This window comes from Alligator mississippiensis, chromosome 13 (genome assembly GCF_030867095.1).
Source record: "Alligator mississippiensis isolate rAllMis1 chromosome 13, rAllMis1, whole genome shotgun sequence".
NCBI classification, from domain to species: domain Eukaryota; kingdom Metazoa; phylum Chordata; order Crocodylia; family Alligatoridae; genus Alligator; species Alligator mississippiensis.
In genome coordinates this window covers 15,233,522-15,252,316 of record NC_081836.1, presented here as the reverse complement: position 1 = coordinate 15,252,316, position 18,795 = coordinate 15,233,522, and the positions used below count along the sequence as shown (strand labels likewise).

At 41.9% G+C, this 18,795-nt stretch overlaps 1 protein-coding gene across 4 annotated transcripts in view; it reads right to left on the bottom strand.

Moving 5' to 3' along the window:
* Nucleotides 1–18,795, bottom strand: part of PRDM16 (PR/SET domain 16) — a 465,190-nt gene that overhangs the window by 439,936 nt on the left and 6,459 nt on the right. The window contains exon 1 of one of the 4 annotated variants that reach the window (XM_059716429.1): nt 8,384–16,272. The exons of the other annotated variants lie outside the window; for them this stretch is intronic. Within the exon in view, the coding sequence (XP_059572412.1) occupies nt 8,384–8,411 (28 nt within the window). The 5' untranslated portion in view covers nt 8,412–16,272. Of the gene's footprint in view, nt 1–8,383; nt 16,273–18,795 lie in introns of those variants that run through there. 4 annotated transcript variants of the gene reach the window in all.

The window sequence follows — 18,795 nt, the reverse complement described above, 5'->3', positions numbered from 1 at the left end:
CTTCTCTGGACCCTCTCCAGGTTATCCGCATCCTTCTTGAAGTGTGGCGCCCAGAATTGCACGCAGTACTCCAACTGCGGTCTGACCAGCGCCCGATAGAGGGGAAGTATCACCTCCTTGGACCTATTCGTCATGCATCTGCTGATGCACGATAAAGTGCCATTGGCTTTTCTGATGGCTTCGTCACACTGCCAACTCATGTTCATCTTGGAGTCCACTAGGACTCCGAGATCCCTTTCCACCTCTGTGCCACCCAGCAGGTCATTCCCTAGGCTGTAGGTGTGCTGGACATTTTTCCTCCCTAGGTGCAGCACTTTGCATTTCTCCTTGTTGAACTGCATCCTGTTGTTTTCTGCCCACTTGTCCAACCTATCCAGGTCTGCCTGCAGCTGTTCCCTGCCCTCCGGCGTGTCCACTTCTCCCCATAGCTTTGTGTCATCTGCAAACTTGGACAGAGTACATTTGACTCCCTCGTCCAAGTCGCTGATGAAGACATTAAAGAGTATCGGTCCAAGGACCGAGCCCTGCGGGACCCCACTGCCCACACCCTTCCAGGTTGAGACCAACCCATCTACCACGACTCTTTGGGTGCGACCCTCTAGCCAATTCGCCACCCACCGGACTGTGCAGTCATCCACGTCACAGCCCCTTAACTTGTTCACCAGTATGGGGTGGGATACCGTATCGAAGGCCTTCCTGAAGTCTAAGTATACGACATCCACCCCTCCTCCTGTGTCCAGGCGTTTCGTAACCTGGTCATAGAAAGAGACTAGGTTGGTCAGGCATGATCTGCCCGCCACAAACCCGTGCTGGTTTCCCCTCAGCATAATCTGCCCTGCCGGGCTCTCACAAATGTGAGCCTTGATAATTTTTTCAAAGACTTTACCAAGGATGGAGGTGAGACTGACTGGCCTATAGTTGCCCGGGTCCTCCTTCCTCCCCTTTTTGAAAATGGGGACCACGTTAGCCCTTTTCCAGTCCTCCGGGACTTGGCCCGTGCGCCACGAGCGTTCGAATATTCCCGCCAGTGGCTCTGCAATGATGTCGGCCAGTGCCTTCAGCACCCTTGGATGGAGCCCATCCGGGCCTGCCGATTTAAAGGCATCCAGTTCTTCCAAATGACTCTGCACCATCTCAGGATCTACGTATGGAAGTCTGGTGCCTTGCTGCTACCTCTCTACAAGCCCAGGGAGAGACTTGTCGTGCCCCTCACTTAGGAACACTGAGGCAAAGAACTCGTTGAGGAGTTCAGCCTTGTCCCCTCTATCTGTCACCAATTGTTTCTGCCCATTTAGCAGGGGCCCTATTCCTCCCTGGGCCTTCCTTTTACTCCCAATATATCTAAAAAACAATTTCTTGTTGTCTTTTACTTGGGTTGCCATCCTCAGCTCCATGGTAGCTTTGGCCCGTCTAACTGCCTCCCTACAAGCACGAGCAGAGGAGGTATATTCATCTTTAGTGATCTCAACCTGTTTCCACTTTTTATGTGCTCCCCTTTTGGCCCTTAGGCTGCCCTGGATTTCTCTGGTCAGCCATGGAAGCCTTCTGGCCCCTTTCCCTTTTTTGCCTCGCTCGGGGATCGTCTTGCTTTGTGCCCGAAGGATCGTTTCCTTTAGGCACAGCCACCCTTCTTGGGCTCCCATCCCTTCAAAACTCCTACTCTGCAGTGCTTCCTTGACTAATCGCCTGAGTGCATTGAGATCAGCTTTCCTAAAGTCTAGCACTTTCACCCTACTAGTTACCTTACCCACTCGCCGTCTTATGTTGAATTCTATTAAAAGGTGATCACTGTCTCCCAAATGGCTACCGATCTGGAGGTCTTTCAGATCATTCTTCCTAATGTCCAGTCTAAATCTGCTCTCTGCTAGCTTGTGGCCATTATTTCTTGTAACCCCAAGGGGTGCCTTGGTGAGTAGAGCCTCACCAATTCCCTTCTGTGTCCCCATGATGAACTTATAGGCAGCCACAAGGTCGCCTCTCAACCTTCTCTTGTGGAGGCTGAAGAGGTCCAGGTGTCCTAGTCTCTCCTCATAAGGCTTGGCCTGCAACCCCTTAACCATATGAGTGGCCCTTCTCTGGACCCTCTCCAGGTTATCCACATCCCTCTTCAAGTGTGGCGCCCAAAATTGCACGCAGTACTCCAACTGCGGTCTGACCAGCGCCCATGAGATGAACTCAATTAGATCAGGAACACACTAGCCCCAATCTAAGGAACATCTGTACATGTTCAAAGTGCAGCCCCAGGGCTGGGAAAGCCTAGCCGCTGGCTGGGGCCCCAGAACTGCACTCTTCCTGCACCCACCCCCCAACTGGGTGGGTTTTTTTAGTCCCTGACTGCCCTCCTCTGGATGGACAACCCCCTCCCCAGAGCTGCCAGGCCCCCTCAATCCCACCGAGCCCCCACAGACCCACTTCCCACTTTCTTCCCCCACCCTGACTTAAATCAGGTTCCTGGCACAGTTCCCAACACCAGTGAACATCTGCACAAGGAGATCTACAATCCCATCTACAATCATATCACTTAAAGTAAGCACTTGGTCATAGATCCAGTTCCACGAACATGTGCATGTACCCTCAGTGTTCATGGAAATACATGAGATCAGGAGGTGCTTCGGAATCCACCAAGGAAGACATGAATGGAAATGAGAAATAAGGAAAGCAAATGTTTGAGTTTGGGGACAAAGTTCAAAGGTGGGAGGGCTTGGGGGGGCAGGGGGGAAGGGACGGGAGTTATTAGCCCATTCTCCCTTTTCTTCTAAAAGCTCCTCATAACTATATGAGCTCATCCTGTAAAGCAAGAGGAGGTCTGGCCTGTATATCAGGCCTGCGGCTAGAAGATCAACCAGCAAAATGCCTAAGAAAGGAGATTACATTTGAATAAGACTAAAAGCTTCAAATGTCTAAGGATCATCTGCCTATTTAAAGTCCCTCCACAGCATCAGATGTCTGCCGTATGCTTCACTTCATTTCCAAAACTGTTAGGACGAGTTGCTGTGCAAAGTTAAACATCAGCCACCTTGCATGCCAGAAACAGCTGCTTTTGTGGTAGAAAAGATGATTTCTAATAAACAGCATGAACAGGCTTAGTGGTACTCAGAGAGCCTTCTTCCAAGGTGTTCCAGCTTTCCTGAAAGGTAACTCAGCCTGACAGTTCCCTCTTCCCAGATGCACCAGCACCAACAAACTTGCTGTGATAATGTTTACAGTTATGTATTCAGAAGTCATTCAAATTGAAAATGCACTCACTAGGACAGTATTAAACAGAGACCTTGAACATATTGCCTCCAAAGACAGTAATCATCCCTGATATAGCTATCCTATCTTTGCTCAAGTCACACCAGGGATAAATTCACCCTAATGTACTGAGAGTTATGAATACATTAACAGAAAAGATCCTGTCTTGAAGAATGCTTTACCAAGCATCTAAACCACTTAGAAATGATCACCTGCACTGGCAGAAAAGCAGCAGCTAAACAATAGAGGCATCTGGATTCAACAACTGCGTCCTTCTTAGTAGATGGCCGTCAACATTCAGCTTCAGCTGTCACTTTCTGAAACAGAGCCAGCCTTTTATTCCTAAGGGAAAACCTGGCTGGGCATTGACAGTCAGACAGCTTCACCAGAACCCCTGAGTGATTTATAGAAACCAGTTACTCACACTTTAAGCCTGGACTAAATAATAATCAATAGCCGATCAATATTTTTAATATGACGTGATGGGCTCCTCTGACTTTTCTTTCACCGAGACATTTATGGGACTATAAATAACTTTCCTACTGAACCAAGGAAAAGGCTGGTGCCCACAAATCTGACCTCTCTTTAGAAATCCAAGCCCAGTTTCTGTCTGATGTACAGTTCTAGCAGGACAACATATGACACTGTTTACTTACAGGAGTTCAGGCAACCTTAAAGGGATAGACTGAATTAAGGATGAATACTCTTATTAAACACAGTTAGATCTCAACAGTGGATCATACTTCAGCCTGTGCTCAGAGGGAGAAGCAGCACTTCTTTGCACTGCCAAAAGGTCAAAGTGGGTGCATCTACGTGCAATTAATTAATTGCATCTACGTGCAATTAATGCAAAGCAATAAACTCTGGAGCAGTTTGAGCCAGGGTAAACAACTCCCAGGCGCACCATCTACATGTGTGCCCACGATAGCAGCAATTTGAGCTGGGGTGGAGCAGGGCTAGGCTGGCAGGGGACATGGGGACACCAGGTGATGGCTCCAGGTGGTAGCACTGGGTGGCAGAGGGGCTGGCTGGGGTGTGGGAGTGCTAAAAGTGTGAAGCCATGTGGCCAGGTGGCAGGTAGGAAGTCTGGCCCCTGGCTGACTGGGCTGACCAGGTGCAATTTATGCCCGCAGTCAGCAGCTACACATGCGTTTACTGGCAATAAATTACCCCATCATAAAATAGTTCTGTCCACAACAGCAGTATCTTACGGCAGTATCAATGAGTTTACTGTGGTCTAATACCATTGAACATTTAGATCGCGATGCATACTCTGCAGCTAATTAGTCTACTCTGCAGTGAAGGGCATGTGAAGATGCAGCCAGTGACATTCATTTTGAGCCCTCTGCATTTTCTAATAGTAGCTGGAAAGTGCTCAATCTGCTACGTAAGGCTATTTATTCCAAACTGTTTTGTATATTAAATAAAGATGTGTGGCTGAGGGTGCCATGCTGCGCACCCGCCTCATTTTACTATTCCTGATCCTCTACGAATCTCTTCAGAAACACTGAACTTTCTGATAAATCTCTCATTTCCCTCCAGTTACAATGCGACCCACCAGTTATTGTCATATCACCAAAAACCTGGTTTGCATGAGATGTGCAGCTTTAATAAACTCAGGAGGTGCAGATGAGAGATCTCTTTCTCCCACAGAAACACAAACGGAAGGTGTGGTACTACATGCCTTTCCCATTTAGCAAAGGGATCCAGACTGCAATATGCCTAGCTGCTATTCTGTGGGCACGTCTACACGTTCATTAATATGCAGTGCCTACTGTGCATTAAATTTAGTACTTGCAAAAGGAAGTACTAAATAAATGCACAGTAGGCTGCCCTACTGCACATTAGCGCAATTGCATGCTTTTTTCATGCCAGTTAATGCGCAGTGGACTAATACTACTACACATTAGCCTACTAGCACAGGTTTTGCTGTGACACTGTGATGTGCAATAAGTCTACTGCATATTAAGCATCTCATGTAGATGTGCCCTGTATCCAAGAGGACTGCTCTGTTGTGAATTAGTTCTGTGCTTTGAATTTCTGGAGATCAAAGACAACATTTTCAAAGGTACCTAAGCAATTTTAGGACCCTAAGCCCCAACTTTCAAAAAGAGACTGAAACTGCTTTTGAAATTTGCCACAAGGCTTCAAATAGCAAAGGAAAGGAATAAAATACAGAGATACTGATACATCTCTAGATCTATATGTGCACCACTATGATGTATAAATCATTCTGTCTCAATAGCAGTAGAATTGTTTGGAAGCTTACATCTTGTAAAAGAAATAAGCCTCCCTCTAGTTGCAGTTAGAGGCAATAATATGCATCCTATGTACGAGCCTCACTTGGGAGTGTGTTTTCCATATTCCATAGCCAGGAATCTGCTGTGTTTTAGAAGAAAAAATCCTGTTTTTCCAAAGGAAAATGGAGTTGAGCAGGGCACTGCCATACCATTTGGTCTGTCCTTTAGCATGCGCTCCAGGGCTGATAATGAAGGACTTCGGGGATCTTATCCTGAGAGCACCGCACACTATTTTCTGGGATCTCTTGTACCTCACCTAGCATTTATGAGTTCCAAAGGGTAAAAATGAACAGAAGCTTGGCCCACAAAGCTAGAGTTTATGACTTGACAAAAACCTAAAAATTATTCCCTCTCTCTCACACACAAACCTATTGATTTCCTTCCCTCCAACCTCTCTTTGTAAATGCTAGCAAAAAATCTCCTCCTGTTGGGACCACTCAGCCCAGTGGCAGCATTAACTCTGAGATCACTGCTTATCTTTACCATGTGTTTCAGCATGTAAACTTTGTTCTGACAACTGAAATTATTGCCCTTTTTTAGGGGGGGGGGTAAAAAGACTAGAAATGAAAATATCATTTATGGATGCCAAAAGAAATGGGTTCACTTTGATCTGAGTGATCTTGAAAAGTATTTCAACATTGAGTCTGATTTTGGGTAGCTCTTAATTTAGTTTTAAGGTGGCAGCTACCGTTGATAACAAACACATTCCTAAATCTCTTGGGCCTGACTTCGAAGGGCCTGGGCATTGGCAGGTCCCACTGATTTCAGCGGTAGCTGAAAATGGTCAGCACTTCCAAATATCAGGACTGGGGGTTTAAAAGTTATGAACTCTGCATTAAACTTACTTTTTCTCATGTGCCCTATTATTACAGCAATGGAATTTAAAACATACATGGATAGAGAAAGGGGACCAGGAAAAATGAAAGCAGAGAGAACAGAATAATATATTAAAATACATTGATAATAGATTAGTTTCTCTCTGTTTTTTGTCATGTGTAACATCAGAACACCACAAGGCTCTAATTCTGGAAATAAAACAGCGAGTGTATAACTTTACACCTGTGAGTAGTACCACTGACTTCAAGAGAAATGTGCAAAACCATTTCCAGGATTGAACGCTAGATTTATATGTACAGAAGAGTCAGTGAGACACACACAGGCTGGAATACTATTTCCTTTTGTGCACCTAAGCTCCCAGCCCCAAGCTCAATTTAAGGCATGCTGCAAACAAGCCAGAGAGTTATTCCAACATTATATTCCATTATATGTGAAATAACTTTGTGGCTCATTTGCTGCATTATCACTCCTTAAACTAAGTTGCACCTGTGGCAGTTACTATTTAAAACATGATTAACTTGTTAACTCTTAAATGCAATGCATGTCAGGGGACTAAATGTTTTTATTTTTCTAGCCAGGTACCTGAGCATTCATGGCCCTGCCTCTGCACTGCGGACACACAAGTGCACAGTGGGGGACTAGATAATACCTAACCTATGGCATGGTAGTTAGAGCAGTGTGCTGGGAAGTCAGAGATACAGATTCAACCCCCTTTGGGTAAGGGGGGCCTGGAGACCAGGTCTCACACTTCCTTTGCAAGAGCCCCAGGCACTCAATAGCTGAAGCTAAAACCTGGGAGGGCCCATCCTTCTCCTCCTCCAGAGTCTAACACTGCTAGTCATGATACCAAAACTGGCACTTATGTGGCTAAAACGTTGCCACTTAGGTGTATGAGGGGAAATTGAATTCTACACTTCACCTTCACAGCTCTTACTGTAGGAGTCTTTCATTGCACACTTAGGTGCAGAAGTCACAATCCCGTTTTAGAATTTCAAAATTCATATTTACTTTCATCTTCCACATATTCAGGTTTATGCATTGTGACTGCAGTAATTGTAGACAGAAATCAGAAAATGTTTTCTATGTCACTTCATTTTCAGTTTCTGGCAATAAAGAATCTTGCCCTTTCCTTTGGTTTTTAAATTGGCTATTGAACATTTATCTCTTGTTAGATTTGAGTCATAAAAATACACTTCAGGGGCTCGTGTAAGCCACTGGAGTTTCCACAGGGTCCAAGGTAGTTCAAAATTTGGTGCGAGGTGTTTAAAACAATATGATGCTAGTATGGTAAGCCAACTGCATTACATATGCATTCTCTAAAACACTGAGTCCTTTCCAGCCATTTTAATGGTTAGAGGTACCAGACCAAACTGAACTGGCATAAACGGAAGCAATTCTAGAAAGCCAAGGAGTGGCTTCTCCTTCCAGCAAGACTGAATTCACCCCACCATCTTTTCCTGTTAATTATCAGCACAATAGCTTCACTGTACCAATATCTTACAAATTATGAAAAGAAACATTAGATAGTACAGTACTTTATGCTAAATGTGCCAACTCCTGTATTATATCTTTGCTAATAAAGGGTGGCTCTACTAGTCCTGTAGTACAATGTAGTATGCTAACATGAGCCATAATTAGAATACTTATTTTCTCCGTGTCTTTCTAAATCTTCTTTACATCTATTTAGCTTCTCGGATCTCTGCAAGTCAGAATAAAACTGAGCAATCTTGAAGTGGGATGTCCCATTGCTTAAAAACTGCTCTAGAGTACACAGAACTATTGGTCTGTACAATTGAAAGACAACCGATCAGAAACATGTCAGTGCCAGCTTAGGACAGATGAGGGTACCACAACGGTGAAGCGTTCCTTGGTATCTAGATGCTAAAAGATGTGATTAGAACATTACAGCTGCTTAAGGAACATTGGCTATTTATATCAGGCAGAACAGGAACAGTTTAAGGGGGACCACAGTATACAACAAAATTAGATTTCCAGCAGAGAATGTCACTTACTGTCCTTTTGTGCAGTACCCAACACCATGGGGCCTCAATCCTGACTGGGGCCTCCGGGCACTACTGTAATACAAATAATACATGAAATAGCAATACTAGTAATAAACCACAGCTTATTTACTGTTACGTTGGCACTGGGTTGCCTGCATTTATATCTCATTTCAGGCTTAGAGTTCTACCCCCTCGGAAAAAAAAAATCTCCCTTGTGCACAGAAACAGTCAAAAATGTCTGAGGTAGCCAGCAGAAAATGGCTTTCAAAGCAAACCCAGAAATATTATTCTATTTTCTGCTGAATAAAAGTATTGAGGATCCTTTGTTGGAGAAAAGTGAGGCCGGATTCCTTTATCCTCCTGCCCTTTTTCCTCACAATGCAATACTCTGTTTGGTGGGCCAAGCAGGGGCATTTCCCAAGAGATCCTCACAGAATTCAAGTCCTCTGGTAATGGACTCCTAAGACTTGCTATAACCATCCACCTCCTCCCCATTTCTCTTTGAACTGAGGGTAGTCTGTCAGGATTGGAAAGCAATTTAAAACCACTGGTAAAGGGAGAGCTTAGGTAAAGAGGAAAAAATGATCCCTTATCAAAGCTGCCAATAGAGAAGACCCAGGTGGTATAGCAGGGATGGATCCCGAACACCTAGTCTACCCCATAATTAGCAGATGAGATTCAATAACAAACAGTGGCTTTTAGCAGCTCAACCTAACCTTTAGAGGGTGAAGATTAACACCTCTATGGGGAAGAGACTGGGGGGCAGGAAAAAAAGCCTAGAGACTCTGTGGGATTTGCAATTCTGGAATTTCCATCTATAAAACAAGAGATTCTCAGTTCAGTTGCATTATCTGCACCTAACATTTCAGAACGGAGGTCAGCTTCAAGGGTCCATTTTTAGACCTCTTATACATAAAGAGACTCTCCAGGCAGCATAGCCATGAAAATATTTGGCATGCTTAAAGATTGCAAGTTTTTATTAAACTGAGGTACATAGCCTTCAGTAGGGCTAATTTTCAGATGCAGAGAAGGCGCAGCAAACTGCATGAAAGAAACATTTAAAAAATATCTTTTAAATCTGTTATTGGGCCAGAACTACAGCTGACTCGGCTCAGAGATAAGCCAGTTTACGGGTGCTGAATCTGGTTTCCCATGTTTAATTATTCCTTGATGCCAGAAGACGAGACACCCCTTTTTTCCTACCATATTTATATTTTATCTGCTGAAGGGAAAAGCAAGCAATGTAAGAACTGAGCAAAGTGTTTGCGCCTAAGCCAGGCTATTAGGCAAGGAAGTTAAAACAGACACTTTCGTCAAGCAACTAAAATGTTAAAACAATTATGTGTAAAGACAACATTTTAAAGCATTATCTTTGGACAGGAAACATCCCAGACTTCAATACATACAATTTAGGGGCCTCCTCATACCTTTAAGTAAGAAAAAAATTAAGTCTGTTTTGATAACTCCTGACATTAAACAGCAATAAATAATTAAATATGTTTAGCTGTTTCATTAACAAAAGATGGATAGATAGAGGGTGTTGGTTAGATAGTATATAGATCAAAAAGATGGAGGCTGGCTGTAAATTCCCCCGATGTTTTATGACACCATTTGTATTCTGTCACTCACTAGCTTTACGGATTGTCCAAGCTGTGAACTGAATACCCCATTCAGAAAGGCACTCACTCTGCATGTTATTGCAATTTAATATTTTCACACACAGACACATCATTATCTTGGAACCTGACACTGCAAGGATAATTCTGTAATATTTCAAGAGGGCCTAATTTTTTTTAAATGTGAGCACTGAGCCACAAGACTGATCTGAATGGCTGCCTTTTCTTTTTCCTTGCTTAGTCTTCATATATATATATGAAAACTAAGTGTACACATACACATACACACACGCGCTTTGTCTGTGTTTTCATGGATTCTTCTCACTTCAAACTTGTACAGATGTAGTTTCACTAGAGGGAACTGAATGTCAGAAGAAGGGGATTGAAAACTTATCCTTCACATGGAAAACACCCCATCCATCTCTGCAAACTGAAGTTGTCCAAAAGACAGATACACCCGAAACAATGAAGATCCTAAAAGCGGTTATTAGACTTCAGTTAATGAAACATAGTATTAAGTAAAATAATCATGTTTCATCCACTTTATGAATATGCTGGCATTCTGAAGTTGTGGCAATCTATATGCATTCAAAATGTTTGTTTTGAGAGAGTTTGGACATAGTAATGGCTCTTAAAATTAACAGGTATAACCATGTTTGTTTATGCATATTTTAAAAGTTAGGTAATTTTACAAAGAGACTTTAGAAGAGATGACAAAGACAGAGTTTTCTGCCATGAAAATAGATGTATTACATACCAAACCCCTGCTAGTTAATGGTTAACTAGCATTACATACAAAAGAACCTGTTTATAGCAAACTCAGATATAAGCAACATTCTTTATAAGGGAAACACCGCTGAAGCCCCAAAGTGTTCATTGCCTTGAAGTCTTGTTCCAAAGTCCAATGAAGTCAATGGAAAGACAACCAGGTACTTCAACAAGTCCAGATCAAACTCTGAACATGCAACTACTGTAGTAGTGCGAGTTATAAAGAACCTCTGACTAGAGAAAAGGTCCTCTGATAAAATGTTCCATTGCAGGAGATACAAAATCAGCGCAGTCCAGAAATTCAAAGCTAAAGGTGATGATGAGTCATTAATGCTAAAGTGTTCCACGCACATGGACCAGCTGCAGGACGAATTATAGGGCATTGGGGGAAAAAATCCACACTCTGAAGTTAAAGGTAAGCTTACGTTGCTGAATTTTGTTTCCAAGCTTTTGGGTTGGACGCTAGCCTTAATTTACCCAAATGAGGTTTTCAGTATTTTCATTAGGAAATAATGGAGGCTTCATAATGAAACCAACAGTCAGAAATCTCCTGAAGTATGCAGGTTTGCCGTGGGCTCAGCAATGGCCCCTCAAGGGAGACAAGGATGGAAGGCTTCCCTTTACAGAGACATTCTAGAGAGCTGTGGTGGGCCAGTCCTCCCTGAGCTTGTCCAGTATTGGACAAGCTCATCCCATCTCTGCACCTCAGCTTCCCCATCTGTAAACTGGGCATCATGATACCACTTCCCTATATCACGTAGTGTAGAAATTCATTACCATTTGATGGGCATCTGGATACCACAGTGATGAATGCGTTAGGCCTCATCAAAGAATATACTGAAAATAAATCAGTAGGGATTTCTTTGCTCTCTCTCTCTCTCTTTATATATCTATATCTATCTCTATATCTGTGTGTGTGTGTATTTCAATATCTATATATATAGATATAGATATAAGTGTGTGTATGTATATATTTCATATACCTAATAAACTGTAATACTGTACCTATAAAAAGGGCAGTTAAAGTCCATTGGGCAAATATGGATTTAAAGGTATTTAAAAAATGCACGATCCCTTTTCTGACCTACTGGAACAGAAGGAGCTATTGTGTAAATCAATATTTATGTATCATATTGAGTGCTGGATCATGTGACTACAGGTGCATGTACAACGACGTGTCATGAAAAAGTTTCTGAACATGGCCAGGGGTTGTTTGTTAGAATACTTGCGCCGAATACCTCTACACTTATTTCAAATACAACGAGAACTACGTCCATACTACAAGCCAAAAAGCTGCAAAAATGTCAACACCGACTGAACTAAACACTCACACACACACATACACTTACAAAGATTAAAAAAAGCCCTATGCCCTAAAGCAGAAATATTCGCCTTCGGCTTACCCTTTTTACTTTCATATATCGGAAAAGGCCATATACGGCTTTCATTCTGTGTGGGCATTGATCCATGGATCAATGGTTTCACAGAATCCAGAAGTAAATTTTCTGATTTTACGTTAGATACATATGTTTATGCAGAGAGAGAGACAGACTGGGAGTGCAAGTTTCGTTCCTGAGTAATTTTCTCCCTTTATTTTATAATGACCATAAACCCTTGGAAATAAGGTGGTGTATGGAAGCACAGGAATTAATAATTAAACTGATTCATCAAATCAAAAATTTAGCAACAATTTATTTTAAATATAATGTGTGTTAGAGACCTGAGAAAACAGCAACATGCCTTCAGTTTTGTTATTATGGGCACATCCGTGGAAAGAAAATGGGATTCCTAACAGCTCATCAGCAGTTTGTGAAAACTCTCTCATCTTTATTAATAAACTCTGTCACAAATCAAAGATTGTGGACTAATTTGACCAGTGTAAATCTGGATTAAATCCACTTCCTTTTTCCCTCAAACAATAAATTAAACAGCAAGAGTGTAAGAGAGTTCCCGAAGAAACACAGGTCTGGTTTTGATTCACCATATATGGGATATATGAGCAGAATTTATCTAAGCAGAAAGCTTTCCAAAGTTTTCCATGAGGCATCAGCAGCTTTTTATATATAGTTGGTATGCCATATAGGGATTTAAAACCGATTTTATTTCTATGTGATAATTCTAAAATAAAATATATGATCACTGGCTGGTTGTGTATGTGCTTTATTTCATGAATTTGGTATAAAATATAAAATGAAACCACCACTTTTCCATAAACATTTTAAAATATTTTAATGCAGTTTTATGACAAACTATTTATGAACCTCAACTACAACTTTAAAAAAATTTTATATTTTAATGTAAATGACAGCCCTGCAGATCCAGTCCTTTGTGGGAAACAACCACTTGCAAATTACACTGAGAGGTTTAAAATGAAACAACAAAGCACAAAACTGGATGAAAGCAAAACACTCCTGAGAGAACATTTTAAATGGAAGAACAACTTCTAGCATCACCCAAAATTGTTGCAACAAAACACAGTGAAGTCAGTGAAAGAGCTGCCCTTGAAGCAGGCAGAACTTGGATCAGGCCCATAAATCATCATCAAGAACCTCATACAGTACTTTACAGACACACATAGCCAGGCAACAGCAAAGCCAGCAGTAGAACCCAGGTTTCCTGGATCCCACTTCCCTGTTTGATCCATCGACTATACTGTCTGGCTGTTTTCAAATCTCTTTAACTAAATGCCTAGAACATAGCCACTAATTCCATTGCTCCATCATTTTATGGTTTTTTTCCACGCTCTATATACTATTTTCATCCAAGTTTCCACACTTTTGTACAGAGTGTCAGAGTCTCAAGAAAAATAACTGGGGAAGGGGAAGAGAGAAACATATGTTCTAGCATGGAAAGAAGAGGCCCAGCAAACTGGTCCACTAAGCTAGAGTTCTTGCTTTTGCAAAGACAGATCAATCATGGTCTTTTGCATATAGCCAAAGCAAGCAGAATATGCATGGGGGAGCTCCCCGTGGAGTTCAGGGAAAAGTGTCTTCTCCACTCTCACTGCAGCTGCTCCCCATGTACCATCTTGCTTCCCCTCACTCCCAGCTTGCAGCACAGACCCTCCTTGAAGCAGTGCTCTGCAGCCTCTGGGAGTATGTGGGCTATGCTGATCCCCTTTTCCTGTGCAGCCTGTTCTCTTTCTGCACATCATCGCACCCTTTGCCCAGCAAATTGCAGTCACTTATCTGCGCAGTTAGGGCCTTGGGCATTCTGGCACAGAAACAAAACACAGCTCTGGGTTTGCTGACGTCCTATGGGCAGACACCTGAATAGAGAAACCAGCTCCCTCAGAAATACAACCCCCTTACTTCTAGACCAATTGATGAGTTACGCCATTAGCCAAGATGACACTTTGACCTTTTTTGCCAATTTTGTTATTTTGAACAAAGTGGGAAACAAAATTAAATATTTTCTATTAATGCCAACAAACTAGAGTGCCCGTGTTGGAACCCCAGCAAAGAAATGACAATGGAAAGCTATCTTAGACTATCAGAATTTAGTGCAACCAGCTTAAGACCTCCAAGCACTGGTAATGAGATCCCATAATCCCACTGGAAACAAATCAGGCAACAATCCTTGGCATTTTTTCTCACTGGGCACCAAGCTCCCAGTTGCCATCCCACTGTTTGGCATGCAGGAACCACCAAGGTGGACACACTACAAAAACCTAGAATGGGTTGTACACCATGTGTTTTTGTTCATTAGAAATTAATTAACTTTTTGCAACAGGGAAAGGAAGATGAATGGATGGCTGTATTTTTTGGCAGCAGCAGGAGAGAAAATGATGGGTGTAAGAGTGCAGCTGAATTATAGGTCCAAGGTATCAGGTCCTCCAAGCATCTCTGTTTTGTTTCTGCTTTGGAGAGGAAGCTCCAGCCCCTGCAGCAAATAGGAATCTGTACAAATTCTGCTGAGGTTGCACGATTGATCATTCCATAAAGAAAAAGAAATTTCTCTATAGACCTATTGACTTGCAGATGCTAAAAGACAATCCCCTTTAAATGTTCATATGCCAATATGCAAAATCTCGCAGACCTGAGAATCATCTGGCATATATTAGTCCTACTGATGTTGGTACAAAAACCTCAAATAAAATCCCATTCACCAAGGATGTGTCCCCTCTCACCCACTTCTGCTGCACCCCTCCCCCATGAGAAGCGTGTAACAGGATTTTTGTTATTTTAAGTACAGTCAAATGCATGTGCCTAATTTATACTAAATACAGTGTTAAAACTAAGCATTACTAACACATCATGTTTGCAAAGTCCAAATTTAAGCTGTGCTGAAGTATATACATGCACCAGCAAATAATAGGAAGGATGGTTTTGTGGTTAATTCTTAATATCTAAAAAATACCCAGACCAAATAAATTAGGTGTGTGAAATTCAAACTCGACAGAATGGGCTAAATCCTCATCCCCTGCTTATAAATCCCACTAAAGCCTGAGGGATTTGGGCTTAGTAAAGGCAGGCCAGACTTGGCCCAAACTACTACTACATGCACTTGCAATAAAAGTATTTTAAGTAACACACCACGGCCCACAAAACAAAAAAGGTTTGGAATCCTGTTCAATAGTGTTGCAAACCAGCGCAGCATATAACCAGCAGCAAGTTGAGGAGGAAGGATAGCTTAGCTTTCTGAGCCTCTAGATTTATATTATTGGCAGCATATACCTCAACACCCCCATTCCCAAAAGCAGCCTTGCAATTTAGGAAAAACTGTAGAGTCAGTTAAAAACAAAGGAGAAATCACATTTGTCTGGGTACTAAAAAGTCCATCTTCAGTTTGGAGATCTTTAGAAAGAAAAGCATAGATTTTCTACACTGAAAACAACCTATGAATCAGTCAATAAAATGTGTATGAGATAATGAATAGCCAGCCTTCTTTGGGGGTGATAAAATATTTTAACTAAAAACACCAGGCCATGTTTAAAAAATGATTACAAATTATTTTAACAGTGTATTTGCAAAGGGTTATAAAAACAGCTATAATATTTTTGTCTTGGATTCTAGAATTACCAGTGTGACAGCTAATGCAATAATGATTTGTTTCAAATGCCAGTGTTTAAGCTGTATAAAGCTGATTTTATACATTTTTCCAGTAGGCCGCATTGTAGTTAATGAAATTAAACACACCAATCGCATTTGTCCCCAGGGGATGAGGAACTGAACACGCCACTGGTTTATTTTTTTATTAAAATAAATTGCAGCCAGCAAGATGGACTAATTGCATACAGAATTGAAAAAGAAACATTCCATTGATATAATTAAGCCAATTTTCATGGACAGAAATAGTTATAGTGGATATAAAATAAGCAGAGCATTCACTGGAGTCTGACTTCTCTCTACTCCACCCTCTTTCTCTCTCTATTTTTTTAACAGAATGTTAACTATTAAACAAATATGTATCTCAAATGGACTGGTCATGTTATCTAGTAATGATGGCTAAACTGTTGCTAATATCTGATGCCAGTTCATTGTGTCTTAGGGTCTTAATGAAAGACTTGACAGGCCAATCCCCACCCCCCCAACCTCCCCCCACCCAGCAAAATATCACCTTAAAACACAACACCTGAAAGATTTAAAGCTGTCAGAAAAAAAATACATCAACATCCATTTTTTTTTTGTCTGACGCACTCTAAATTAATTGTGCATATACTTCTCTTTGTAGAGGTGATGTCTTCCTACTTCTTATTTGTGACATCAGAACTGGCTAGCTAAGGGAATGTGAACAGCCTTTCCATACCAGGCCAATAAAGACCAAGAATTACCCCTATATCACCTCTGTTATGGCCAAGTACAGGTGACGAGGCTGCCTTAGTCCTTTTTTATGATCGGTAGCAGTTCACAAGAGAATTGTTATGGCAAACAGGGCCGAGAGGCCATGGATTGAGTGGGAGAGACTCCACTGTCATCTGACCATCAGAGGCCAAGGGAAAGAGCACTGTCAGAACAACATGCAAAGAGAAGCCTGCCCTCCCTGCAGCAGTGGCTTTCAACCTGTGGTCCACAGACCCCTGGGGATCCGGAAACTGTGTCTAAGTGGTCTGCAAAAGTTAACTATGATCAACCAGAAGTATGTGAATTGTAAGTGTGTGTATTCAAAGTGGTATGAACCTCCATTTGAAATTTTTTAGGGGTCTGCAAATAAATAAAATTTGAAAACCACTGCCCTACATGAACAGAGGCTGCCACCTACTCATGCCCTACTCAGTGGCCAATACCTATACACAAAGTGGGCATTATCCTGGTCCCCCTGTGCATCCTGGAAAGTACTTTTACTCTAGGTTTTTCTTGTATATTAATATACAATTGTCCATTAGCAAAAAGGTCAGAATCCAGACCCAATTAATTGTGTGGTGAAATCCACATAATGCCACTTTTTGCAGGGAAATTTCTTCCTGAAGATCCGGATGACACAGATTAACTTACTCATGGCTATCTTCATGAGAAGGATGCGTTTTGAGGGTATCATGTTCCCACTTCATTTTTATTGCTTCTTTCCACCCCCTCAGTGAATGAAGAAGTGTCTGCCTTGTTGTGTGTTTACACACTGCCTAGCACAACAAGGCCCTGGCCTCCCAGCACTTCTGCAATGCAAACAACAATGAAGAGTTTGTGCATAGGTATCAGTGATGCACAGGAATTCAACAGGTTCATGCAAGGGGCAGTAAGATTGTGGGTGTTTTCTATCTCTGAGGCTCTGATCATGTCGCTTTTCCAAGACATATTTAAGATTAAACAATGATGCACTAGTTTTGGTGTGGAACACTGACTTGGTAAGCAGGACTAGACATGTATAAGGGCCAACAGAAAGGAGGAACCAGTTTGCTTGCACATATCCTTCAAGCAGCTTTATTTGACTTGCCATCAGTTTTGTTTTGTTTTTGGGGGGGGGGGGGTTGTTTGGGTTTTTTTTAAAGAATGTGTATGGGTAACTCACCACCACCATGTTATCTTTTGAATATGTATATTTTGGAAGTGAACAAAAGAAAAAAATAAATCTTGCTGGTTAGGGGTTTGATCCTGGCACATATTTCTCTGAAAAATTTGGGTCATGATTTCTTGGTCTGGACAATCTTTTATACCAGCAGAGATGTGCTACAACAATTTACAGCAATGCTGGAATAGCCCCATTTCACAGGAATGAAGGGCTTCAGCCTACACAAATTGCTTCTTGCCTCCATGTATCACACACTATCACGTGCGGTTGCCTATCCACTACAAGGGAGCCTGAGAGCAAAAACACTTTCTTTTTCTGCAAAATGACTTTCCCTTATAGGAAGTTCAGTGTGACTAAAAAAAATTAAAAGGCAACTGTAAAAAGACTGTAACTTTTGCATTCAAAACACAGAACTGGAACTGGAGAGAGGTGGGTTCTCCTCCTGGCTGTCACAAATCGTATCTAGAAAGCCTTGTGCATGTGATTTCAATCCTTCCCCCCGACACCCCGTGCCTCAGTTTCCCTGCCTTAAAAGTGGAATTAATAGTACATTCTCCATCCTACAGGCAGGCTGCTGAGGCTTAACTCATTAATGTTTGCAAACTTCTTAAGGCCTCTGGATTTAAAGCACTATATTAAACATTACAGTGCTTTTATATAATATATAAGCCATAATAATAATAGTCATAATAACAATAATAATGCTTTTCGCTCAATAGGGTCTTTCCTTCTGAGGATCTCAGAGTGCTTTACAAACATTAATGAATGCAGCCATGCCATAGAGGGATATTGCCCTCTTAAACAGAAGATTCCCTTGTCATTTGCTCAAGGTATTTCACTTAACAATTGAGCCTATTTGTGCAGCCAACAGTGCAACCCATGCAGGCAGGTGTAACCTCTGTGCAGCAGGCAAGCCAGAGCATTCCTTTATCACCAGTCAGGGAATGGTTACATCCAACTAAGGAGCCGGGATATTATTACACTGAGCAACAGCTATGAATTACACTGCTCCTGTGTTGTGAAATCCTACCTTCTGCCTTGCATTTTGCCCAGAAGTGAGTGGAGATTTTATATATTTCAGGTATGCCTGCT